Source organism: Clavelina lepadiformis, chromosome 4, assembly GCF_947623445.1.
Source record: "Clavelina lepadiformis chromosome 4, kaClaLepa1.1, whole genome shotgun sequence".
In the NCBI taxonomy this organism is placed as follows: domain Eukaryota; kingdom Metazoa; phylum Chordata; class Ascidiacea; order Aplousobranchia; family Clavelinidae; genus Clavelina; species Clavelina lepadiformis.
The window spans coordinates 3692676-3719008 of NC_135243.1; the positions used below are offsets into that span (position 1 = coordinate 3692676).

A 26333-nucleotide genomic window follows, 5' to 3' on the forward strand; every position below is an offset into this window, starting at 1 on the left:
AAAGCTTTCAAGAGATTAAACTGTTCTTAGAATTGACCATGAACTCATAGAAGCATTTCAGTGAAAGAATCGCGATTAACATTCCACACAAAGCTGTACTTTGTACTCGAGATTATGAGGACTTGTGTAATATCATGACACACCTTTAATCAACTGTACAAGGTCTTAGTGATGGTACAAGGTCTCAATAAGTTGAGAACGTTAACGAAACATTTGGGAAACGCTAGACCGCCTGATTATGACGTTGGAAAGGTGCTTGCTTATTGTGTAATAATCAATAAAACATAGAAGTAAAAATGCGGTGGAACACATTCACCCTGACGGCACCTAACACGGTATATTACTTCAATGTGTATTGTCGAGCAGCATTGTATAGGTGAGATTCTGAAGTCCCGAATCGATATTGCAATTACGCCCTGGTGATCAATTAAGCAGGTCAATCAATAGCAATCAATACGGAATAAAGGCATATGTACAATGTGGTAAATTATCAAGTTTTCGTATCATTTAAGTAATCAGAATGTGCTTCACGCGTGAGGCTTGAGACACAGACTTTTTGTTTTCCGTAAAAACGATTCCTATGGAAAGTTTTTAGCGGCTGATGACTACCCATGATTACTAACTTCATTGCAATGTTCGCCGTCAGATGCTGATCTATCTGCTGCGTAACCAGCAAGTGAATATAGAGATATTGTGATATTTTATTGAAATATACCTTTGCCCAGTTGATTTACGGACACAAAAATAGCAAGTAGTCAAAATATATAAGAACAAAAAATGTCGAAAGGAAATACTCAAGAACAATATGTACATGGGTATATGTGTAAATATGGGGACATATATACTTGGTTTGATTCGTTACGAAGGTTTTAGGTGCAAAGTATGTTTACTGAATCAATAAGCAAATGGCTCTGTACACATAATATTCACAGTGAAAACGAATCGGGTTTTTTCGGCGGAACTTGTCTTTAAATAACCAAATACTGAGAATTTTCCGAACTTGACACGTCACAATGGTGTGACGCTTAACAACGGTTACGCAAGAGTGGCTTTCGTAGCAGAAAAATGTGTCCGTGAAAGCGGCCGGTTTGGTCTGAACCGCAAAAGTGACCTTGCTAAGTTCTAAACGTTGATTTTTGGAGGTACAAAGCACAGTAAAGAACACGGCTTTAAAAGGAAAAATATTTTGCATTGGAAGTAAAAGTTAAAATCAAGAAAAAAACGAACAAAGAATTTGGAGCAGATTTTGCCAAAAAACAACAACACAGCCGGTGTTAAAATTAGGTTTTGAAAGGAATAAGACTCGGTGGTCAACTTTGAGTACAATGAGTTGAATACACAGCAATAACACCGTCGTTTGCGTTAGGAACTAGTGTTCTGTGTAAATGATGATGTTTAAACACCGAGACGATATATACATGTTTAGCGTCTCGTTGAAAATAGCAGGACGCAATTAAATTGCACAGCACAAGAATTCGAATTTAAATAATAAGAATACCGTCAGGGATTTTCATTATTTTTTACCGGGTATTCCAATCCCTGGTTTATTGTAGTTAGCCGTCGTGTTGGTTGTTAGGATAGCAGACAGGCGTGTGTATTGTACGTTAGTTGATTAAACGATGTGACACGAATCTCAATTTATCAGTGATCATTTTCAGTGTCCTCACATCACTTGTGTTCCATAATATCAGACCACTCAGGAACGCGGTTTAAAAAATAAACTAAAAAACACACCAAAATTTTCCACAGAGTTTCTTTAAATAAAACACGTCCTGTGACTTTTTACCGTCGCCGTGAGGCTCATAAGTCATAAGCACATCCACGCAGTTATAGCTGAAACATGAGTTCTGATTCTGGCGTGCGGACGATTCTGTTCTTCTGCTTTTTGAGGCTCTCTTGAGAATCGACCGACGATATAAGCGTGTTGATGTCGCTTTGGGCGTCTTCGTCGCGCAAACGAATGTTGAACCTTAAAAAATAATGTTTTCGTTATTCCTCTGCGTGATAAGACGATTTTCAGTGAAACTACGGTGTTCGTAACGATTGTACATACACAGCATAGCGGGAAACTTGCGATATTTTGCTAAAACATTGCCACGGCCAAGTGGGTGTAATACCATACAAAGGAAATCAACATATCCTCATATACAGTTTATAACAGCGGCGCCATATGATCAAAGCCTATATGAGACCAGCCTACACCCACTGTAGTAGTTCTGTTACTTTGTATATTATGCGCTTAAATTATCCGGGATATAGCTGCATCCTCTGTGACGACCGAACGTCACGCGTACGTCTATCGCTGAATAAATTAAACGGGAAGGAAACGGTGTGTAGAATGGATGCAATGACTAACCGTCAGCTGGTGAGCTGCTACTGCTCGCGTGTACAAGTGCACATGAATCTGTACTAGTATTGCATTTTATAAGTAACTCAACCCTCGCCCGTTATTCACGAAGTCAGCGTTTCAACTGCTGCCTTAGTTAAATCATAGGTATAGCAAATTATACACGCCCTGTACTAACGGACTTTGTGTTTGAGAAAACAAACATGGCATGAGACCATAGTGAGACGCACATAACGCGCCAATTGGTGAATATTTTAAGGTTAAGCCACAAACCTTCTGTTTTGTCTCTTCCAGTGCACGTAGGCGACAATGAGCAGAACGCCTAAGACAATGACCCCCAACACCACTATTGCTCCAATCACCACGCCTGAGAGAATGCCTGCAAGAGAAAAATCCGGATTTTAAAAAATGCAACTTGCGCTTTTGTTGCAATTGCATGAAGCCGACATAAGGCCTCATCAATATCTTTATAATTCATATAACCAAATTTTTAATTTTTTGTGGGTTTAATAATTGGGATGCACTGATTCGAAAATTAACCAAGAGCGATTAATCATTTATCAGTAGTTTTACTTGAATAATTACATTGGTAGGTGTATGAGTTCTTATAGGATTAATGAATTAATTATCTTAAAAGACATCCGCTAAATATCTTATGGCACAAAGCTTGCAAGGGACTCCTTCGACAGTGCTTAACAAATGATAAAAGATGAATGAACGAATATATGAATGAAGGCTGAACTCAATAGAAAATTATTGAGTTATGTCATTGCAAGTTACATTCGAGTTTAGTTTGTAATTCGAGAATTTGAAATTATCACCGAATTTAAGATGCGCAAAGATTTCCTTCAATTGGACAATAAACGTTTCAATATCATACCATACTAATTAATCGGTGCAACCCAATTTATCAGATTTTGTAAAAATTAAAATTTGTCACACACCTGGATTTTGTGAAATAGTATCATTGCCAGCAGTTGTGCTTGAATCACCATCTTTCTCATTGTCTTCGTTCTCATTGTTATCAACAACCCCGACTGCAGTTGAAACAATTCTATAAAATAGAAATCATATAATTTTGGAAAATGTTTCCACGTTAAGAGCAGAAGAAATATTTAAGATGAAACCAGAGAATTTATTTCACACAACTTGGATGCATGTAAGCTTCAAGTTTCACCAAAAACACAATTGTCACAATATATTTCGTGTACTAGCATCAGGCTTATTCAAGAGGTAACAAACTAGCTGAAAGTAAGAAAACGATACAATGAGAATACGAATATGCCATACTAATAAATACACTTACTTTGACGACAACCTAGTTGAACTCTTTGTGTTAAAAGTAGAAGTGGTGGTGGTGGTTTTGGTGCTAGTGGTGGTGGTGGTGGTAGTAGTCTTCGATGAGGAATCCGTCTTTACCGGTGGTGCATTGGTTGTTGATGGCAACGGTGAGTTGCTTTTGATTTCAAAAAATGCACGGAAACCACGTTTTTCATCCGTTGCATATGACGTTCTCATGTTTATGACAATGACTGAACCTGCAAAAGAATCATTTTTAGTTGGAGCTGTACGTCAAGGTGAAAGGATTGCAAATACTATCATAAATGGGAAAACGTCTAGATTAACAAACATAAATGTTTGTAAACTGACACAAAATTATTTTACCTGTGGATAATAATTTCCTTTTTACAAGTCTGTTATCTTCAAGATCACATGCGCTCTCATAGATTTTGTTTGCGTCCATATTACTTCCATCATAGATGGTGACATTGTTTTTGGCGCAGCGAGAGCTGACAAACTCAAAAGCAAGCTCAAGAAACTGAAAAGAAATCCTGTCATCTTCTGATGAACCTCTTACGGTCCACGTGCAGTTGAGATTGCCATCGTAGCCTTGTGGGTATCCAGGCGATTGTATTGTACAAAATTGGCTGTTTTCAATTATTCCTCCGCACAGGTTTTCAATGCACTGTGCTCCACCTTCTGCTAAATTATATTTTATGTCAGATTCCAACAACATCATGTAAAACACATCACACATGCAGTACTAGTATATAAGCTACATAACCAACTCAAGGAAACAATTGCTTAATTATGATTTTTAAAGTGAAATACAAAGAACCTCAAGCTAAGTCAAAAGAATGTTAAAATCAAATATTACAGAAACATTCACTACTAGTGCTACTCATATAACGAGGTAGTCTATACAATGGCTTATACATTATATATGATGGGGTGACAGCAGTTACATACATTCTTATAAGAGCCATATGCCCAAGATTGAAAAGATTATGTTTTGAGTAGAAAACTATCCTGTGGAAAGACTTTTAGTAACGATCAGATTTTAAAACCACCGTACAGTTTGGAAATTTTCAATCAAGCGTACACGCTACTTACAATAGCCTGTAAACACAAATATGTTGAAACTACGTATGTACTTGTTGACTTACCTGTGCTTGATTTAAACTCGTATGTTGCTCTGAATCCTCTGCCACCATTGGAGCCATAATCAGAAATAAAAGAAATCTTCATAAAACGGCCTGAACTGGTCGCTACTTCAGGAATCTTTTGACCACATAACACACCCCCAAGAACTGGGCTATTCTTATCCACTCCATCAAGGACTTGTACTGTGTCCAAATCGCAATCTCCATCAAAATCTTCAACATCGAAATCGTGGAAAGTAAGTTGGATGATCTTTCCTTCAGGTGCTTCAATAACCCATTGGCAGGTCAAATCATATTTGTATTTGGAAGGGTAATTTGGGGTGCTTATTTCACCATTGGAAGCAGTTAAACGTCCACCGCATGTCTGTAATAATTCAATTATACTGTTTAATTTTTGCCATTCACTGCGGGAAGCGAAAAATAAGGTCTTAACCTTGTCATAGCCAAACAAAACAAGAAATGGGCGCCCACAAAACAATCATTAAACTTGAAATGTGTGAGGTGCTAACTACAACATTGCTACAGTGATGGAAGGTAAGTACGGCCACCAAACCCTCAAAATTATATACTATAAATAACTATGATCTTTAACAGACAATGTACATTCTACTGTAGCATGGTACGGGCGAACTTGGTGGTGGTGGTACCGTACATGTTAAACAAATTGAAAAATAGAGCCTAAATGTCGGAAATTTTACAGATACTAGATGCATAGGCCGAGCGCTCACAACACGAGATTTTCACTTATACAGTTTATGCATTTCGAAAACATACGATAACAAATGATAATCAGGTTTTTTATTTACAAGTAAACTAATCAAAAAGACATTAAGCCTAACACATTACTAGAGCATTTAAAGCTTTTTTTTTGCTCATAAACTCAGTATTTAAAGTGGCAAACACTTACCGTCGTCTGAGCAAATGTTTGCTGAAGTAGTGACAAAATCAAAAGTGTCTTAATTTCTATCATCATTATGCCAACAAGTTGCTTATTGCTTATCAAACATGTAATTACGAAGCACCTGCAAAATGTCAATGTTTACTCTGTGCAATGTAAACTAATCTACGAAAGGGCTGTCAAACTTTCACGAAGTCAACAAATATTTTGGTTTGTGGTGCCGTTTTAAACCACAAACAATCTCATTTACCGGTCACTTCCAATTCTAGACCTTCTCCTATCAGCTTTCGCTGCTCTTATGGACAACGAAAATTTTTTCTAGTTAATTAACACGGCCTCCGATAAAAGATAAACAACAACTGAATGACCATCTAAAACACAACCATTTCCACTGTGAGAAATTTTCCAAAGGGAAGGTCGAATTTGAGGGACAAATTTCTGTGTCTCACTTTTGTAAAGACGAAAAATTTGAATAAGGTTGCCTAGCCTGATACTTGATACATTTCAATGATTTGCCGGGCAACGCCCAAGATCGAAGATAAATCTCTATGGTGTCTTTTTAATGCTAAATATCTTCAAGAATACTGTATTGGTTGCTGGGGATACTTGCGCCATCAAAAAGTGCGACTTGACGTTCAACACTTTGGTAACAACTGTTAGATTTACCATGCATAAAATCAAAATATTTTTCAAAAAAATTGTACTTCTCTTCCTAATAAAGCGTGACTACGACTGAAATGGGCTTATTTTCACCATTTAACAGCATAAATACTTTGGTCAACAATGGTTTTATCGCGATTTTTCACGATGCCGGCATTTTTTTACTACAACCGGCTGAGCATCACGCGATATTTGTAAGGACCAATCAGAAACGAGCTGGAAAAATGACGTAAGCGCTTGAAAACAAGTGACGTCGAAGCAGAGGGATATAGATAAATTTCCTCTTAGAAATAGAAAATGTAAACACGGCGGACAATTTATCTTTTGAAATTTCAAATAAAATGTAAAAATTTGATGTTATATAAGTCGGGTGATGCTAAAGCGCGTGACATTTACGTAAGACTCATTTTTTTTCAAGCGCATTTAGGCACCTTGCCGGCTTTAGCCATTGATGTTATGTTTGTAGTAAGTTTGCAATGTTATGGCAACCGGTAACTTGATACAGTATCAGGCCATTCACTTACGACAAACGTTCGATCGTCAAATGATTTTATGTGTTTATCTTAATTTTCGCTTCCACAAAACCGTCAACTCATTTCGCGCGTACGTTTAAAATTCCAACAAGAATTGTGGCAACTTGTGAAGTCTGATGTTCGTACAAAGTCCAATTCCATTGACTGCGGAGCAACGTATGTTTAAACAAGAGCGTTTGAAGTCATAGCTTTCTATGGTTTATGTGCTTACGTGAATGACAAGTACCGCCGCTTATTGTTTGGGTAAGTCGGCGATATGACGCTATATTGACTTGCGGATCTACTGCGCAGTTTGTTTTGGACTAAATCAAATTTCCGCTTTCGTCGCTATGAATGACATGACTCAAAATAAAAGTTGTCTGGAACTGTTCCTTGTTTCGCCTCTTATTTTCTATTGTGATGTAACAACAGAGTTGCAATACACTAGACTGGAATCAATCAAGTTTCAGAAAACATGCCCGTACGGTCATAATCACACAAGATGACCCGAAAGCTATTAAAGCGAAAGTAATTTATTCCCAGAGTGAATTGCGATGGCCGTTGTTCGTTTGATTAAACTAAACAGCTGCCAGCGTCAATCGGCACATAAGAACCCAACATTGCCATATGCTTTACTCCATGTAAGGTCTTTAAAATTTATAATTACTGGCTCTCACTGTTTCACTGGACAAAATCGTACGTTCGAAGCAATTTTTAAGTTTCTTGTTAACCTGCTTAATTGTAGCCTAACTACAGAATAGCTAATATTAACTTTTTGCAAACCCATTCTCATAACCTAGCCGCCTATCTTTAACAACAGGATGCGTGATCTAAATACGGTGAAATAGTCACTTTCATGATCATTACCGCTGCATGCAAAATACAAAAACTAATCTTGCCGAAAATTGTCCATGAATCTGTTTTAATGCAACTGAGTAAGGCCTCGAAATTGATCAAAATCGGGTAAGCATGGACGCTGATTTATACGTGGTAAAGGTTACAAATCAAAATAAAAGTGACGTTTGTCTACAGGAAATCTGGAACCGAGTTCATACGAGTGAGGACAACTTTGAATCCACCTTAGTCATGTACAAAATCGCATTTAAATATAATCTATTAAAAGTTACCAGGAGTTTCAAGGGCGAAGTAATAGTAAGTAATAATAAGTGACAACGCCCGCAGCTTGGTGGCTGTTCTGCAGCGAACAGAAATGCCAAAGATGTGTGGAATTTCAGCCGAGTTACGCTTGAGTAACTCTGTCCCTTGAGGTTTCTTTCATTAATGCGGTTTGCAAATGCAGCGAAATTCCGAAAAAAAAAACGCACAACCTCTAAAGCCTGCAAAATTCTAAAGATAGAAATAAACCACCAAGATTTGAAGAATTTTCAACATTTCTCTCCCCACCTTGGCAGCTTTAGTGGTTGAGCCGCCTACACGATGACGTCATGATATGACTGATGTATACGGCCTTTTGAGCGGAACGGAAAACTAACATTCCGTACGGTTTAACTTTAACGTATATGTCTGTCATAGCCTTATCTTATCTAAAATACATAAAGAGTATAGCTAGCGCCACAAAGCATATCTATGCGATTTAAGTGAAATTCTGGAGGCGAAAGGAAACTGTTTTTATGACTCACAATGACGTATGACGTATGACGTATGACGTAGGTTATGACGTATGACGTATGATTGTGGTCTTTCCAGATGCTTGACTATCCGGCACTGGCTAAGGCTAAGAAAATCGCACAATTTTTTAGGAAACGTAAACCGATCACTTTTTATTTAATCGAGTCATTTATTTTATCGAAAATCAAACGCTTTGAAATAATTTTTTACTTGTTATAAAGTTGTGCCAGATGTCTCGCTGAGGTTGCTGTTACTGTTTGCCAAAAGCTTCGTCATGTGACCCTTTATGGCCACCTAGCGGTTAATTAAATTTGTGTGCTTCAGTGGTCAGGGAAACTCACAGACTCACGGAGTTGTAATGACTCGATTGACTTAAATTAACTCAATTCGCCTTTCAAGAATTTCTTTTTTGTCCAATCACGTATCAAAGTGTAATTTCAAACAAAGCTCACACTAACCACTTTTTGTGAATGAACCCGTGTGACCCAGCAAAACGATGCAAGTTTGCAAAAATTCTAGAAATGTCTTCTTTGAAGAAACGTTTTTTCTTCTGTATGACTTGGTTTCCGATATCAATTGGCTTGACTTTATTTGCCAAATCACTCGACTTGCTTCGAGTCACTTTCATAAAACACTCGACTTGACTTGTGAGTTGTAACTGGAGTTAAATGACTTGGTTGCGATTCTGCAAACTCGTTTACTGATTATTATGAACTAAATGACACCACTTAAAGCCGACGATTGAAAGATGTTGAAAAGAACTATAAACACATCCCTGTCCACCCGGGTTATTAGGTCATTTAAGTAGCCTAAGTCAGTTGTCGACACCTTTCTCACGTGACGCTTTTTTGACACTTTTCTCGTCAGAAGAAGGTTTCATTCCTCACAATACTTCAGAGTTCACCAAGAATCGCTGGCTTACGATGACCAATGCAATAGTATCGACTATTAATAAGGTTTGAAGCAGTTTATAACAAGAAGACAAGGATACAAGGCCGGCATTCAACAAAGTGCATATGATAGGAGCTGGAAAAGTCGAACACGCGGCTAAGTTCAGTTTTAAAACCAGCTATAGCTCATCAAGAAGGAAACTGATTCAACTTAGAAGTTATTACATTTTCAATTACGTTACTTGAAGAAATAAAGCATATAGTTAAAATAAGACATCATTGCTTGTAAATTGACATTTATAGACCAGAAAAGGGGACTACATAACTGCTACTGGTTCACAGCAGCTGGAATTACCAGCTATTCAATTGGAGTTGTTCGCTTCACAGAGAACAGTATGACCAAAAATATCAGATATTAAATCAAATATTCTATCAGAAAAAATCTGATATCAAATATTATATCAGAAAGTTTGCATGAAAGTTTGCATCAACGATATTTATATTATTTTTATAGAAGGAGCGAAAGTAAGAAACTTGAATATTGGCATATTTTTCAAAAAATTATCCTTTCCAAAATGGAAGAGGAATTAAAAACGATCAAGGAAAAATTAGATCATCTCTGTGAGACCATAGACCAAGTGATGCAGCATGGCGTTGCCATTAGCGATCGTGTGACAACACAAGACAAAAAGATTGACGTAATCTTAAACAAAGTGTCGTTTCTTACGTCAGAAAGCCTCAAAACAAGTGCCGCTGCAGAATATTGGAAATTCAAAGGTACTGAACGGCATGAGCGCGGGGTACAAACTTCGATGATTCAGTCCACAGCAGATCTCGTCACCGAAGCTATTACTTCAAAACCCTCAGAGATGGCCAGGTCGAAGAGTTCTGAGCGAAAGATGCCGTCACCGGTACCCATTACGTCAGTAAAATTGTCAGTGATCGGTAGCCGAAGCCCGTCAGTTGGCACCGCGGAGAGGGAGGGTGTTATGAAGTCGGAATCACAACCAGCCATGAAATTTTCTCGATCGTCGGTTCCCGCAGCCCCCAGCAATATTTCTGAGGTAATTTTGTGTTTGCAGATCAGGTCTGTTATAAAGAGAGGTGTAATTTGTCAGATTTTGTGAATTATTAATTTTCTTCAGATAAATGTAAAAACTAAACCAAGTCTGCAGAGCTGCAAAAGTAGCCCGGCCATTACGAACTTTGAACTGGAAAAGAGATCGGAAAAAAAATCGAAGAAAAAAGGTGAAAGCTGAAAAAGTATAGAAATTTTTGCTGTTATCCGTAAATTTTGTTTCAAAAATCACTGATTTAGAATCACGTGACGACAAGTTTGCTGCGGAATCACCCGCCTGTGACGTCATAAAAGGTAATCTCAAATCCAAAGAGCAGGATAAGGTTGTGGATAAACGGCGGATGCATTCCGTGGAACACAAGGAAGGAAAAACCCCATCCGATGAGCGAGGATCCCACAAGAAGGTCTCCTGCGAGAGCGGAGTATTTTCTGATGACGGCATAAGTTTCGAAGGCTTCAGCGATGACGTCATTGACAAAACAGGTATAGCTTGTTTGCGGTTGTTGTGCAAAATAGTTTTAATCTTTTAGTCATTGTTCCTGAATAATTTAAACTCCGTCGTAAGAATCTCAACCGAAAATTTTGGGCTATTTTTGGAAACTATTCATTTAATTTTACTATTTATTTAATGCTATAATATATTCTACTATGATTGTTGAAATAACTAAAACTACAGAAATTTCCTAAGAAAAGCAGATATTCACATATTTTTTGCGTTAAAATATGTTTTGTATGGTTGGATTATTTCGATTTAAATATATGTTTTTGCGATTTCCGTTGTCATAGCACCTTATCAAACTCTAATTTTCCCTGATAAAACAAAAAAACTGTTGTTTGATTGAGTTAAAATTGTTCCAGTGATAATTAATTATGTGCTGTGGGTATGTCTGATGTTTACACTGTTAAAATGTTTCGGGAATTCCATTTTTTAAAGAACAACCTATAATAACCGAAAGACATTTAAGTTATGCAGCTTGAATGTCCAGACAATGATTCAGCTGACAACTGGACTATTATGACGTCATAAAACTTTGTTTGTTTACAGTTCTGTCCAATCGCGAAGCCCTTCCAGAAGCATCGACGGAGCCAAACACGACAAAAAACAAAGACAGCGAGTCTGCAGAACCACCATCGAACGCGTCAAACAGAGACGTAAAAAGTCCATTACCTGACATTTCTGATATTGAGCAGAACCAGAATCCAAACCACGAGCGCCGAAAGTCCAATGGTGACGTCACCAACAAGCTAACAATCGACGATCACCCGAACGCAAATGGATTTTGCGACGTAACAATCAAAGTGGAGGATTGTGTTAGCAAGACTGGCGCCGACTATGATAAGCAACGAGTCGAAGTTATTGGGCTGTTGGACCCAGACCAAGCTGATGATACAAATAGACCGATTCGAAGAGCGTCGTACGCTGGGCTTAGCAAGAAAGAGAAAGAAGCATTTGAAGGAACTAATAAGAAAAGTAAGAAGTTTACAAAGGTCCTATTAGGTTAAAAATGCATAAAGAAAGGTAGTAAAACGCATAGGCCTACCTCTATAATAATACCTACAGTGCATTACCTCATTGTGATGGAGATAGCGCAGCAGATAGGTATCTCAGGTAATTTGGAATAATTTAAAAGTAGTTTTTGTAAAGACAACAGGTACAGATAGCCATCACATTTTTTACAAGTTGATCAGAAATGTTTCAGACATAAACATCAGTCCTTTATAGCTGAGATACAGATTTGTTGAAAGCGAGTTAACTGAAGAAAGACAGATGCATATGTGACATACCTGTCAGTTTAGCACATACATAATTTCCGAACTTCTAATTGTAAATACGTGTTTGAAAACATGTTTTTCAAATTATCTGTCCCAACAAAAAGAATCTAACAATTAAGCAATGAAACCTTATGGCTGCTTTCTTCATAACAACAGCGCATAATTCGACGTCATAGCATAACATTGTTTAAGTAGCGTTATATGAAACAACATTTCGCAGCAATGACCCCAGCAAGTCATGACCAAGAAGAGGAAATGCGGCCTCGATCCAGCTGTGAATTGAGAAGTTGTGGAGCCGGTAAAAGCGATGCGGGAAGTTTCGCCGGTGGAAGGTATTGTTTCATTTGTGACGTAACAAAACCTCCATATTTAATCTTGTATTTATCCAAGTATTAAAGTAGTGAACTGTAGTGTTGTTCATGTATAGACTTAGTACGCTAAGCGAAGCTAAAACCTTACTTAAATGTTCTGTTTCCTGATGGAGTCAATTTATTATTTATTGTGCAGTATCGTTGGTTTGGTCAGTCGCCAGTTTTCCAATTCTAGTACTGGCAGCGCTCCTAGCGGCATCCAAATAACTCTGGGTGGGGACTCCGACTCAGATGAAGAGAGCGTTGAAATTGGTGAGATTCTATGCTAACTAGGAAACAACTGATTAACAGTTAGTTGGTTAATATTGAGCAATTGTTTTCATTTGCATAGTTTGCTTTTTCAGACCATTTATGAGCCATAGAAAGTAGCAATTGTTTTCCTAGTCTACACCCTTTTTGTAATTAATATTAAATTAAAAAAAAAAAATTATTTTAGGTTTGTCAGTTTTAGTAGACAATAAGTATTTTTGGCATTGACATTATTAAATTTTGGATATTTGGGTTTTCGTTTATGAAAAGATCTTCCAGAACTGCCGCATCCTAAATTTTCCCATCGCTTTGTGACAATAAAATCTTCAACTTACAAACATTTCTACGACTTGAAAGAAGCCATTGGCGGGTAAGTGCGACATATTCTTGAGTTAATATTTTGCTAAAAGCCTTTTCGCCAGTTGAAGCCAATTCGTTTTCGAAAAGGTGAATCAACCAAGTGTAAGTCTAAAACAAATCTAGTTATTACAATTTATTGAATTAATGAGTTAAATTACTACTTGAAATAAGTTTATTGAATAATTCTAAATTTTTTCTGTTGAATTAAAATTATCAAAATTCAAAATTCAGCAGAATTCTTGAGCCTAGGCCCTAGATTAACCTAAATTCTAAAATATTTGCAAAATTTTATTTCTTTGTATTTATTGTATCAAGCGGTCGCTTTGGCCGAGTGCATCGTTGCGTTGAAAAGAAGACAGGTTTACAGTTGGCCGCCAAATTGTTCCAATGCAAAAAGCCTGTCGCAAAGGTAAGTGTGACGTGGTCATACGTCACAATACTTTATACAATAATAATTGTTTTGAAGATATTTACTAATGCTGCTTTCAAAACGCAGTAGTGATGTCATAGAAGCAAGCGCGTGTGTTTACTAATAAAAGGGCCATTAATCAGCGACGTCAATCACACTTATGACGTCATAAGTAGTTGATACGGGAGTCAGTATTCACTTGATAGATCATGGGAAAGCGTCAAGTGATAAACTGCGGTTACAAAACTCATGCCAAGTTAACAACATTAATAACAAAAACACATCACACAAGGTTTCAAAAACCAGATTGGTGACTAGCAATGTAGGGGGGTTAACTGTTGCAAAAACTAGCAAAAAATATGTTGTGGAAAGTTAAGTTTTTTATGTTTGAGCCAAAATATTTTGGCATTGTACAGAGTACACAGTCCATGACTCTGTACAATATGATCGTGATATGATATGATATGATATGATATAAGATAACGAGTCTACATACTGTATATGTAGACTCTGTTGAAAGCGAAATCACTGAAACAAGCACAGAACCTGAAAACAAAGAGGACGCAACAGGAACCAGTGGACAAGGTAAATATTGACCAGGAATTTGCAACAAATAAATTATTTTTTTTGATAAATATTTCTGAAAGCTTTATTTTTTACGATCGCTAATTTGCGGACACATACTGTGAAAAGCTTTTTTATGCTTATAATGGAAATTAGTCGCATAATGAATAAACGCGATTTCGTTACAATGTTACTTGTGGCTAAACAGACGGATGTCTTGACGGAAATAGCGATCATGAACCAAATCGACCACCCGAATATTGTCAAGCTTTACGACGCGTACGAGAACGACAACACAATGACTCTCATTCTAGAATAGTAAGTTCTAATGTTCTGTCATAGTAATTTAGTAAATAAACCTATCAACTGGTCCCATATGCTGTGTCATTGTGGTTAAATTCCCATCAACATGTCTGTATGATGAATCAACAGAGTCTGATACCGGCATTAAGACGAAGAATGAATGCTTTAATGATGGCACTTAAGTTTCGAAAAAGTCAGAGTCAGTCTTAACTGGCGCCGGGAAGCCATACTGTTGATTATATATAAGGTCGAGTACCTCGAACTGCAGATAACGCAAAGTAATTTGATAGGTTTCTTGAACCATGGGCTAGCTAACTTTCAATGTTATTTTTCAAGGAATGATTATAAGAGCCTACTAATGTGTTATAATTGCGAACGTGAAGCCGCCGATTTTCAAGGAGTTAAAGTTTAAAATTTCATCCACACTCTCCATTTGGTTTTCAGTTGGTAAACTTTTTCTGCGTCGCTTTTAACCAAGAAAAACTTGTTTCGTTTTAAAAACGGTTAAAATGAAATTGCTTCTTTTTAAGTTGACAAAATTGGTCAAAGTCTTTGGTGAATATTTAGCTGTACTTTGGGCGGTATTTATATTATATTCGCTAAATGACTGACACTTTCTAATATTGACCCGAAGTTTGATCGCCATCAGGCAAACATTGCTGGTCTTTCAACAACAAACGGTCAACCAGTTCAACGTCCTCGAATGTTATGAAATAGTAAATCACCGAGTTGACAGGGATGACAGCTGGGCTTAATGCGAACTGAACTCAATTGACACCCGACTTAACACCTAATGTAAAGAATTTAAGTCGCTAGTTCAAATTTTACTGTACATCGAGACTCCGAGACTTGAAACTCAATATTATTTATTTGTTCCGGATTTTGCAGTAATAGCTCGATTTTCTTCATTGCAGTTTAGGAGGCGGTGAACTGTTCGAAAGAGTTCTGGCCGACCAGGCTCAACTCACCGAACTCGATGCTGTGTTGTTCATGAGACAGATTTCATTGGCTGTGCAGTATTTACATAAAAATCTTATACTTCACCTCGACTTGAAGGTCAGTCAGTCATCTTTCGTTGACGTTGATTAGGCTCGGGTTTATGTTCTTGTTCATCATTCATCTGTTTATTTAGCCGGAAAATATTCTTTGCTTGGATCGTTCGACGCATCACATAAAAATTATTGACTTTGGACTTGCAAGAAAGTAAGCGAAAGAGGATTTCCATAATTCAATATAGTTTGATATTAAAAAACGTTTCTGCAGCTGAGAATTGATTGATTTCTAAATTGAATTAATTATAAATATATAATTTCTAATTAATCCTAAATTTCTAAACTAAATTGGTTTCAATTTAGGTACAATCCCAGACAAAAACTTATGATCCAATGGGGAACCCCCGAATTTATGGCTCCGGAAGTCCTAAATTACGAAGTTGTGAGTTTCCCGTCCGACATGTGGAGCGTTGGAGTCATCTGTTATATTCTGTAAGAACTGATCCTCGCCAGAACGTAATTTTCACGATTGCTGGACCGCCTTGAAGTAGAATCAAAATTATAACTTAAAATATTACGTGTATGGTGACGTCATCATGAAAATTTTCGATGCGGTTAGGTTGAGCGGGATGTCCCCTTTTCTTGGTGATGACGACAGCGAGACGATGCAAAACATCACCGACTGCGACTGGGGGTTTGAGGAACCTCCGTTTAAATTTGTGTCCGAGGACGCGAAAGATTTTATCTCGAGGCTTCTTGTAGAAGAAAAGAGGTGAAAGAATTTCTTGCTTTGTGGTCGCATACTTTCAACAACATACAAACACTGAATTGAGTCCATTGATTTAATTTAACTTAATTTGTCCTTTTTGTTTTTAGTATTATTAAAAAAAATTACAATAAAATTAAGTGAACCTGAAATGTATCCAAAGTTCGAACCATTTTATTAAACGTCCATTGTTTTTGTCAAAATCCGAAACTGCTTTGCTGAATTTAGACCAGTTGACTACAACAAAATTTTTTATTTCGTAATAAGTAGATGTCTTTGTCTCGTAGTGGACGAATGAGCGCAGCACAGTGCTTACGTCATGCCTGGCTTTCCACTCCACTGACAAGCAAGCGAAGAAAAACTCTGATGAACAAAACACAACTGAAGAATTTTATGGCCAGGATCCATTGGAAGGTGCGTGCGTGCTCTTAGCATTCTGTAGCACTTTACATTCTATTATTTTATTGACTTGTTATTTAACAAAAGACTTTTCTCAACTCAGGTCACTACATCCAAAATATTTGAATAGGCCTGAGTCTTAAAGTGTAAAAGGCCTGACTTGACTTGCGACTCGGTTATGACTTGGTTACGACTATGGTATTAGAATTTTAAACACAATCCTTTGTATTTCAGGCAAGTTTGGCAGCTGTAAGCGCCGCCAACTGGCTCATCCAAAAGGTTTCCAGTCTAGCTGATGACGTAACATCAAACGACACGGCAGTTTAGAGAAGATTTGATGACGTCACAGAGTTATCATATGGGACGTCACAAAGGCAATTGTAAGAGGAATCGAAATTCTTACAACGATTTTCGCCCGAATTTAATCCGAGTCATAGCTGGATTATTTTGATTAAAACATGACCGAATGATTCATGTGCACAATATGTGAGGTTTTACTCTTGGAAGCTTTACCTTATAGCTGCATTCGCCTATACCAGGCGATGTGGAAAAATAATTTATAGCTACTTCTAAGAAGTAACAAGATCACGTATTTCTCCCTTCCATATTATTTTACTGTCAATTTCGTTATATTTGTTGTTTAGGCGTTGCTATAACAGCAGTAGATGTGACTTTATTTAGTTTGCATCGTGTGTACTTTTGTAAATTACTAGCAATGTAACTAATACAGTGTTCTGAGGTTTCGCAGTTTCGTCACCTTGACCCAACTTTCCACCAAGGTCAAAGAAGTGTGAATGAGTTCATGTAAATATTTCTGTAAATGCAGAAATCGATGCAAAAACTCAAAACTGAAAAATACTGAAAGAAACTGACATAAGAAATATTAGTCCATAAACTACAGTACAGTACAACTGGTAACCGAGAAATAACGTATAGGGCAATATGAAGATTATGTACTACTGCAAATGTCAGTCTTATTGTTAAAAGATTAACTGTTTAAATGGGTAAGCTCGTCATAGGTTTACAGTATGTTGCGCGACAGCAAAATAAATTTTGTAAACTTGGCTAGCAGCAGCAAATATTCTAATGTGATGAATCCCATGAATATTCAAATCTGACTAATAGATTTAAAACGAGTTCCAGAACCCTGGATGGAATTATTACATTTTTATTTGTACCATCATATAAAACTTCGGTGCAAACAAATATTGTTTTTATTGTGAATCAACGAAACATTAATTAACGCATCAGATAAAACGATTACATTGATGTGACAGTGGCTGCCATTTGGCAGATAATAATTATTATCAGCAAGCTGAAGTTGATGGAATTAAGCCACAATTCGAGACAAGTTCTGTAAGACTGATGATAAAATTAATTTGTAATGAGATATTACAAGAACAACGTTTTACTTTAAAACCAGCAGTTATTTACTTATGTGAGGTCACTTTTGTTTCGCGAGCTGAGTCTGACGTCATCACCAACATCAACCTCCAAGTGCTGTGAATAAAGAATTGATTAAAAAAAATACTTCAACCTAATTTGCTGGCATTAACACACTCGTACACGCATATATATTCACAGTCACATGTGCATGGAGTTTGAACAATACCGAGTTATCAAACTGGTCCAATGTGTTCTGGATTTCATGTCTTTCAGACTCGTTTGCATTTCTATTTCTTCCCGTTCTTTTATCTTCGTGCGGGAAGCAATGAAACATCCTCAGATACTGGTCAATTTTCATGAAGAAGGAAGACGGTGGGATTGTTTGAAGTGTGTTGCGGCTGATGTCCAGAATTTGTACCTGGCCACGAAAGTATGAAGTAAAAAAGTAAAGTAAACATGAGAAAGTGGAAAGCAGAAAAGGGGATGTTGACGCGTGTTAATAAATGTTTATTGTTATTCAGCCAATTATTACTAGAATTTCAATCGAGATAAGTCATGGAAAAACGTATTGAATTTTGAGTTGTACAACTCTAAAATGTAAGTAAGTCAAGTGACATCGTTAAACAACTTCACAATACTGTAAAGGCAATTTCATCATTTAGTTATCAATATTTTCTAGAGTTACAAATTAACTAAAAATATCTGTGAAAATATATATTCCTTCCTTATACTGTAATACTGACAAAGTATTCTGGCTAATAAGTATACAGTAGATATAGGAAATATTTAAAAAGCTTTAGATTTCAAGGAAAACGACGAGAAAGGAAACAAGCAGGCAAACCTTTCCTGGCATTTCTGTAATTGCTGAAATTATCTTTTCAATATCACCGGGAGTTGAGAAGCAACCTTCCAGATCAAGCCTCTTGATCACTTTATTCTGTTTCCTTAAAACCTCGCACAAGAGAGTTGTGTGAAAAGAGTTTGACGGCGACTGCCAGAGATGAAGTTCATGCGGGAATAGTTCAACCGCTTTTTGTGTGAGACGCTCATCCGCGCACTCACTTATTTCAAACAAACGCAAAATGTATTTGCGTCTGTTGTCATCTATGTAAAAATAGTAGCGGCTTACACCAGATTGCTTATACCAGTCGGTTTTATACGGTACTTGTAGTGCAGTGAAGCTACCTTTGTTCCATTCATCGTATGTCAACGGCGAGAAACGAGCCAGTTGTAACTCGAAAGCTTTGGTCAAAATTATTCTTTTCTCTGCAGGATCTAGAAAACAACGAAAAGTTCAATTAATAGACATATTTTTAGACGTCACCGTGTATAGTTGAAGAGTGTTGAAGAGTTGAAACTAAAAGCACAATTTGTACTTGACCACAGAATTTAACGTAATTGGCTTGCACAGTTTTCCCAAATAAACATAAGTACAGTAGGTAGGCTAATGCAGAAAAGTAGCAAACCGCAGTACAGCCTTTCTTGAAACATCTCTATTGATTCTAAACGCAGAGCATACTTCGATTACGTTTTTTTTTCTTTTTTCGGGTCGTAAATATGTACGTTTCTGCACACAACTATTTTTACTACGCTAAACATTCCAGCAGCCTGTACGTGGCGCTATTAATTTACTTGTACGAAAAATATGCCGCTTAATAAGATGCTAAATAACAAAATGAATGAAATACTCACCTACATGTTGAACCATTGATGGTGACTGCCCTGCCGAGGTGGACACAGTATGACTAAACCTTTGTTCATAAATACAATTACTGACAAAGATCAAATTAAACTTGGACTAAGTTTAATAATATTGCATATGGTGGCAGTGATACCTGCTGCATCCGGCCTGTGAGTGCACTGGTAAATCGTGGTCTAAAACAAATAAGAAAATCTATTAGCTACGATATTTCATACATTATTTCAAGAAACTACTTTTACTCAATAGCTTGTGGTTAAGTCTTTTAGGTCAGTCTTATGCTTTATTGCCACATTTTCACTAGCTTACTAGCAACGTTGTTACAGACCGAAGTTTTACAGAATAATTAAAACAAGACTTCAAAACATCCTAAAAGCTTCGAGGTAAAAATTCTAAGACTATAATAAAAAGAAAAATTTACCACGCATCACATCCATCAACAACCCAGAAAGAAATACTCGCACGACAGACCACTTGTCATCAAAGAACATTTGCCCTGTGACGAAGCGCTGAAATTCATCTAATGGCATGTGATTGATGATCCAAAGTGCTGTGAAGTATTCCTGATAGGACTGATGAGCGAAGAAGAACTTGGTGTCGTGTTCAAAGACTTTGCTTGTGACACCACAATGAGAATGAAGACAGACGATTATATCCTGGGTTTCGTTTGGATCCAGTCCTTGCGCTCGCATCTCAGCTGGTGTGATTACTACTGTAGACTTTGCACTGGCGTTGTAGGCCAAGATGCTCAATTGCTCAGTAAGCAGCGTGATGTCATGACTTGTGTTCTCACTGTGCTGTAAATGCATAAATACAGTCGCAAAAGCCCTAGTGGCGCTGGTAATTTCTCCGATACTGTCGGTAGGATTTAGTAAAGCGATAATTACTAGTTGTAGTAACAATGGATTGAAACAAAGACGAAATACAGGAAGGTCTCTTTCGTATAATTTATTCCATAACTCATTGGCCTTAGCACCAGCATAGAAATGAAATAACTTCTTCATTCCCTCATGAGGGAGATCCCCTACAATGATAGTGGTATCAGGGCGGAGTGATTTCGGAAGCGTAACGACGCTATGAGGTCGGGAAGTGAACACGATCAAAGAGTCTGGAAGAAAATGCCCGGTGGAAAGATTGGCGATAAGATCCTGAATTGGTCTAGGAGTATCATAATCTTCCATGGTTGGATGTTCCTTCAGTGTCCATCCCGCTTGGTCAAGCCCGTCAAAGATAAACAGACATTTTTTCTGATTATTCTTAATCCACTTGAAGGCTTGTTCGTGTGTTTTGCGATTTACATTTGGGAAGCGTTTTTCTAGTAATAGTTGCTGCAGTGTTAAATCTTTCTGGTAATTCATATCCATAAGTTTGTAATGGAAACACTTGTAGTCTTCATTTCTTGCTAATCTTTTGGAGAAGGTAGTTTTGCCGGAGCCAGGGTAACCAATTACACCTATAACACGTCTACCACTTCTTATGATGTCTCTGAACTGAATTCTACTCTCATGTCGAATATCTTTCATCTCTTCAATAGAAGGTCTAAACGTCTCTTCTTTTGGGAGCGCTCCGCCTTGGTAAAATGACACTTTCGTGTAGCTAGGATGGACGATGGGGATATTCTTTGAAACCGGCATACCGCCTTGAAGACGAATGTCATCTTCTAGATATCGTTTTTGTTCCATCATTACTTTTTCAATCGCAGTTTTTTCTACGAATAATTTTTTATTTGCTTAAAATGTTTTTTTTATACAATAAAATTTGTAAAAATTGTTTTTAACTGACTACTTTACACACAAATGTTTCCATTCGCGATAGATTAGCTTCAAAAGATATTTTCAACATATCTAAAAAAATTTCTTTACCTTTACTCTTTGGTAACTTTCTTCCTAAAAATTGTACAAAAAGAGATTAATGAGAATCACCATATACTGTATTTTATGAGTAAGTTATTAAAGTGCGTCCGTATACTTTTGTAACTTGCACTTTATATAAGATAATGTAAGGCAATAAATAGCTGGTTTAATCGATTGTAAATTTTGCTAAACAAGTTAAAACAAAGTTTTAAACCAAAAAGTTAATTTTGTTTACACATATATAGTTATTCACTTATTTATTAGTATGTTTGTTATAAGCATAAGACAAAAGTTTGTAAACATTTGCCAAAATTTGCACCCTAAGTTATAAAACGTTGCGTTTGTTTTAGACGAAAAGCTTACTCATATTTTGTAGAAAGGATGTTTTCCGATACGTTGATCCAAGCGAACTTGTTTCTAAATTCATCTTGGGGTTTGCGTCTAAAGCCCGAAAGAAAAAAGGTCACAAATGACTGGAATAAACATTATGTTTGTTTCAACTTTCCAACGCTTTTTTTCGCTCATCCGCTTTCACTGTTACTTGCTGCTGATATGTTATTTTACTGCAAGATTAGCTTATTTTTTCCGGTTACTTTATGTTTTAACTTTGCAAAAAAAACTTTAAAACTTTAACCAAACTTTATGTCAAGAAACTGATGATGCCTGTTTTCATCGAAAAATATATTGAAATTGTTTGTCCACTGATTCAGAATTTATTCTTAAATTAAAAATTAGGCTTAAAATTAAATTAAGTCGAGATTTAGAAAGCGATAACATTTTGCAAAATTTCATTTAAACAGAACTGAGGAGATTTCATACAATTGCTCTGCTACAAGTTTATTGTATTCCTCACTATCGTTGTTCTTACCTGATATCACTACGTCAGGTTCTCCCCTTGTTGTAAATTTGGACGAGTGGTTGTGCGCTTGCCCGTATTGGTCTGTTTAAACAATTACAAGCAATACAAGCTTAAATCACAGGTAAAACGTTACTGTAGGGCAAGGGTGTACATATTTTATTTATCACAACAAAAGCAGTGGACTGGTATTCTTTCCATCAACAACGAATTAAAAATTGAAAACCACCTGGACGGGAGAAAGCATTTGAAGATGTGCTTGATGTGCTGCTGCCTGCTTCATTTATAGCAGAAGATGAGAATGGCTCTTTGGGATGGGTTAACCCCGAATTATCTGGGATGAAGCGTGGGGAAATTACATATATAAATATGACGTACGATATCAAGCTTAATGTAGACTTGTAACCTAAACTGCGGGTACCTGGGACAAACGCTCTAAATGGCCTTGCGGTAAGATCATCAACTGGGTCACCACCAGCAAGAACTAAATTTGAAAATATGAATACAGTTTACTTTACAATTTTTTTCATACTACTGGTGTGACCGTTTCAATTACCAATATTCTATTCAACTTTGGTCTAATATAACATACCGTTACCAGCCGACGTAGTTGCATGATTTACAGCTTCAGATTCGTTCATGGTAGGTAAGGCAGGGGCTTGTGGTGCAGTACACCAACTTGATTCACTTAGTTTCTTTGGTTGTGTAACATCGGATGGATCTATAAAAAACGAAACTATTGCAGTGAAGGTCACGCCAAAAGGTATATCAGTAGTAGCCAGTAAAGTCAAAAGCAAACCCGTTGTAGTAGCAGTTTGACTTCCTCTTGTGCTCCTTTGCCATGAGGGCGAGGATAAAAAACTTGACTCTGTTGATTCACCTATAGTCAAAAAACATAATCTGCCGATTATATGTTCTACATAATAACGTTGCTGTTAATTGTATAAAATTAATTGTGACGCTACGTGTATATAGTCTGTAAAAGCTATTACACTGTCCACTCTATACATTCTGGAATCTATACTTATCTTCTTTTCAGCAAATGTATAAAAAATAACAAATCTTTAACATATTATGCTCTTAAAAATAAAGTATGAGAAATCATTTTGCCACCTCGTTGACGATAAGATCTTGCATTGGTAACTGGAATGTCAACCTTGGAATTCATGATTGTGGCGTCATGTTGTTGCCTGTTGTCATGATACTGCCTTTGGTCATGATGATGAATTACAGGAGCATAATGTATGCGAATCGGACCTAGGTAAAAATTTGAATTCACGCACCTACCGCAAGCAACATTATTCGATTTGTTCAATATAAGCCAACTGTACATACCAGTAGCAATTTCAGCCATTCTAGTCGTAAGTTCTACGAAGCTTTGATCAACTCTATTGACAGCAAGTGGCGAAGATTCAGTACGTTCCGTAACGTACATTACCTGGTCCATACTAGCAGCGTCTTGAAGTGGTACAGAGTCTGAAACAATCCAAATCTTTTAACAGACGGAGGCAGATGTTCGACTATAAGAATTGTTGGCTGATTGTTGAGGTTACTTTGCAAATTTTTTCAAACTTACCAGAGGGTCTTCTTCGTTCATGTTGCAGTGGAAGGTCATGTGATGTACCCGGCTGTTCATCACCTTCACCTGAAGAACTCTCTTCAGTGTCTTGGTAATGCTGTACGAGATTGATTTCGTTTTCAGGCCCCTTTTCGGCCTCAGATAACGACATGTTTGAGAATTGTCGTGCTGATGATACGAAACAGTTTTTTGAAGAACACACTTGGCATAGAAAGGTTTTTGTACTGTGACGAAACAAAATACACGTGATGAGCGGGAAATTACATTTTCAACAGATTTAGTAGGCTATCAATTTGGGTGGGCAATTAACCAACTTACACATAGCCCACGCCATCACATGGTCGCGGAAAGCCTATTGCAATAAAAGAACTGGTGGGCTACATTACAAGGAAATGCTACAGCTCATATAGTGATAAATATTAACGGCAAAATAGAGAGAGATGTCATGTCATGAGATGCTGTGTCATGAAATGTTTCATGAATGTGTTTGGATAAAACAACACTTACGTTTGTTGCAGTTACCAGTAAAGCAACAGAATGTAACATTAAAACGCTACAAAAAGACGAAAAGCTACGAAAATGTTCTTGGAGTAGATTGGTTTCATAAATTTTAAAAAGCTTTCTGTAATAATAGTGACGTTTGTCGCGTTTTATTTAAACCGCCTGGACGTTTTTATGAGACAAATTTCGCAAAAACAAAGCTATAGCGTTGTTATATTAACCGCAGGGACAAAACTCCACAAAGTAACCAAGAAAATTCCCTTCCAGTGCTTTTTCAAATGACGGGATTAAAAATTACTCGGAAACATGTTGATAAAAACATCAAGCCTGCGCGCGCGTGTGTGTGTGTGCACACTGTGGGAATACAAAATTAGCCAACCATGTGTGTGACGTTAACCCTATCTTTTTAATGGCAAAGGGTATTAGCAGGAATTCATCAAAGATCTAAATTAATTAACTTAAATAACTACGAAAACATGCAATACACTCATTTGTACAAGGAATTTTACTTTTGTAAAAAAGCAATGTGCACTTTACCCTATAAGTATGATTAAGGTATTATTATTACTATTAAGTTATTCTAAGGTTTTGTTGGTTGAAAAGTCTTCTGCAAAGTGTCTTAACAGGTAAAATTTACTCACATTTCTATAGTTGAAAGTCATCAAAACTGAAGGTAAAGGTTATGACAACGTGAAACTCAGTCCAAAGATCTTATAAGCTTCTTACTACAATCTGCTATTCCATGCACGTTGCTTCTTAAACCAGCGCGTTAAAGAACTGAATTACAGAAGTTCGCTTTTATTTTTTCCAACAAGTTACTCTCCGGTGGTACTGAATTTAGTTGATTACATAGTCACAAAAATTAATACGCTTACGTCACCAGCTAGCAAGTCACTCACCTTGGTCCACAGCTCAACCAAAATCACTTCCAAAAACTGCCGTTCAGCTGTATACCAACATATCGAATAAATGTTAAAAACGAAACTGAATTCAGATCTAAATCAAACATACGTCTTAACGCATATCCATTTTCGCCTGATTTGAAGCGATTTGAACAAACAAAATATGAGGTAATATCCGCAATGGCGTTTGAGGCAGGGTGCCTGTTGGCGCAAGTAGAATGTGGATACAACTTACACCATCGCAGCAATAAGGGTGCGTGTGCGGCACGTTACGCATGTTGCACCGATTAGAGCACGTGACGGTGCAGTAAAAGCAATCATACGAATTATGATGGCGATTGGTTTATTTAATGGGTAACAATTCCTTAGTGTCTCCAATTCGTTTGGTTATATTTATGCATAAAAATGTTCATAGATAAATAACAATTTGTTTATCGGTATAAATACAGACTTTCACCTGGTTTGTGCGGGACGTCTGCTGCTGAAATTAGGATTAGCCTGGAAGTAGATTGAAGCCAATCTTAATGCTCACCTTCAGGCTTGTGCTTAAGTATCTTGCTAAGACAAAGCTGTCTGCTCTTAACTAGCTTCGAACGGACAACCTCTAGGACGTCGGCCTGTCGATCCACTGCTACGCTACACAGTCCACAATTCAAATGGCGGTGCCACTTAACCAATTAATTTGTTTACTAAGCTTTTCAAGCTTCCAATGTCAATTCCATAAATTTGTGTACAAGGAATTAACTATTCGGCAAACGATGGACGCTTATAAGGAGGCGCATTTTTGTTTCATTGTTTCGTTGTTGTTTTATTGTTTCATTGTTGTTTCATTGTTTTATTGTTGTTTCCTTGTTTCCGTTGCAGAGTGTCTCTTTCTACACGTAACTAATCTCTGAGAAGACAGATATTTTTT

General features: G+C 37.0%; 3 protein-coding genes across 5 annotated transcripts; 1 reads left to right on the forward strand and 2 right to left on the reverse strand.

Annotated features, from left to right (window-relative positions):
• Window positions 1-683: 683 nt before the first annotated feature.
• Window positions 684-5860, reverse strand: LOC143451822 (tolloid-like protein 2). 2 transcript variants are annotated; one of them, XM_076952568.1, is made up of 7 exons: window positions 5699-5860; window positions 4795-5155; window positions 4013-4327; window positions 3654-3885; window positions 3292-3401; window positions 2621-2726; window positions 684-1969 (listed from the first exon to the last, which is right to left on the reverse strand). In XM_076952568.1, exons 1-7 carry the CDS (start codon window positions 5762-5764, stop codon window positions 1828-1830), a joined length of 1332 nt encoding a protein of 443 aa, XP_076808683.1. In that variant the 5' UTR covers window positions 5765-5860; the 3' UTR covers window positions 684-1827. The 2 variants fall into 2 exon arrangements, with proteins under 2 accessions (XP_076808683.1, XP_076808682.1); XM_076952567.1 differs by having other exon boundaries at window positions 4013-4330.
• Window positions 5861-9898: 4038 nt separating this feature from the next.
• On the forward strand, window positions 9899-17391 carry LOC143453321 (uncharacterized). The gene is made up of 16 exons (XM_076954603.1): window positions 9899-10444; window positions 10526-10628; window positions 10699-10941; window positions 11504-11929; window positions 12452-12563; window positions 12739-12854; window positions 13122-13221; window positions 13527-13620; window positions 14128-14205; window positions 14393-14502; window positions 15402-15543; window positions 15620-15690; window positions 15843-15971; window positions 16099-16251; window positions 16533-16659; window positions 16879-17391. Exons 1-16 carry the CDS (start codon window positions 9956-9958, stop codon window positions 16969-16971), a joined length of 2586 nt encoding a protein of 861 aa, XP_076810718.1. The 5' UTR covers window positions 9899-9955; the 3' UTR covers window positions 16972-17391.
• A 405-nt stretch (window positions 17392-17796) lies between these two features.
• On the reverse strand, window positions 17797-25647 carry LOC143452319 (uncharacterized). Of its 2 annotated transcripts, XM_076953241.1 has the most exons (19): window positions 25418-25647; window positions 24015-24185; window positions 23774-23914; window positions 23552-23695; window positions 23238-23318; window positions 23031-23159; window positions 22860-22922; window positions 22668-22772; window positions 22451-22522; window positions 21946-22023; window positions 21592-21615; window positions 20151-21437; window positions 19866-19905; window positions 19723-19781; window positions 19216-19305; window positions 18872-19134; window positions 18257-18448; window positions 18079-18144; window positions 17797-18006 (listed from the first exon to the last, which is right to left on the reverse strand). In XM_076953241.1, the coding sequence occupies exons 2-18, from the start codon at window positions 24166-24168 to the stop codon at window positions 18079-18081; spliced, it is 2988 nt and encodes a 995-aa protein (XP_076809356.1). In that variant the 5' UTR covers window positions 24169-24185; window positions 25418-25647; the 3' UTR covers window positions 17797-18006. The 2 variants fall into 2 exon arrangements, with proteins under 2 accessions (XP_076809356.1, XP_076809355.1); XM_076953240.1 differs by having other exon boundaries at window positions 17797-18144; window positions 24015-24241.
• Window positions 25648-26333: the final 686 nt, after the last annotated feature.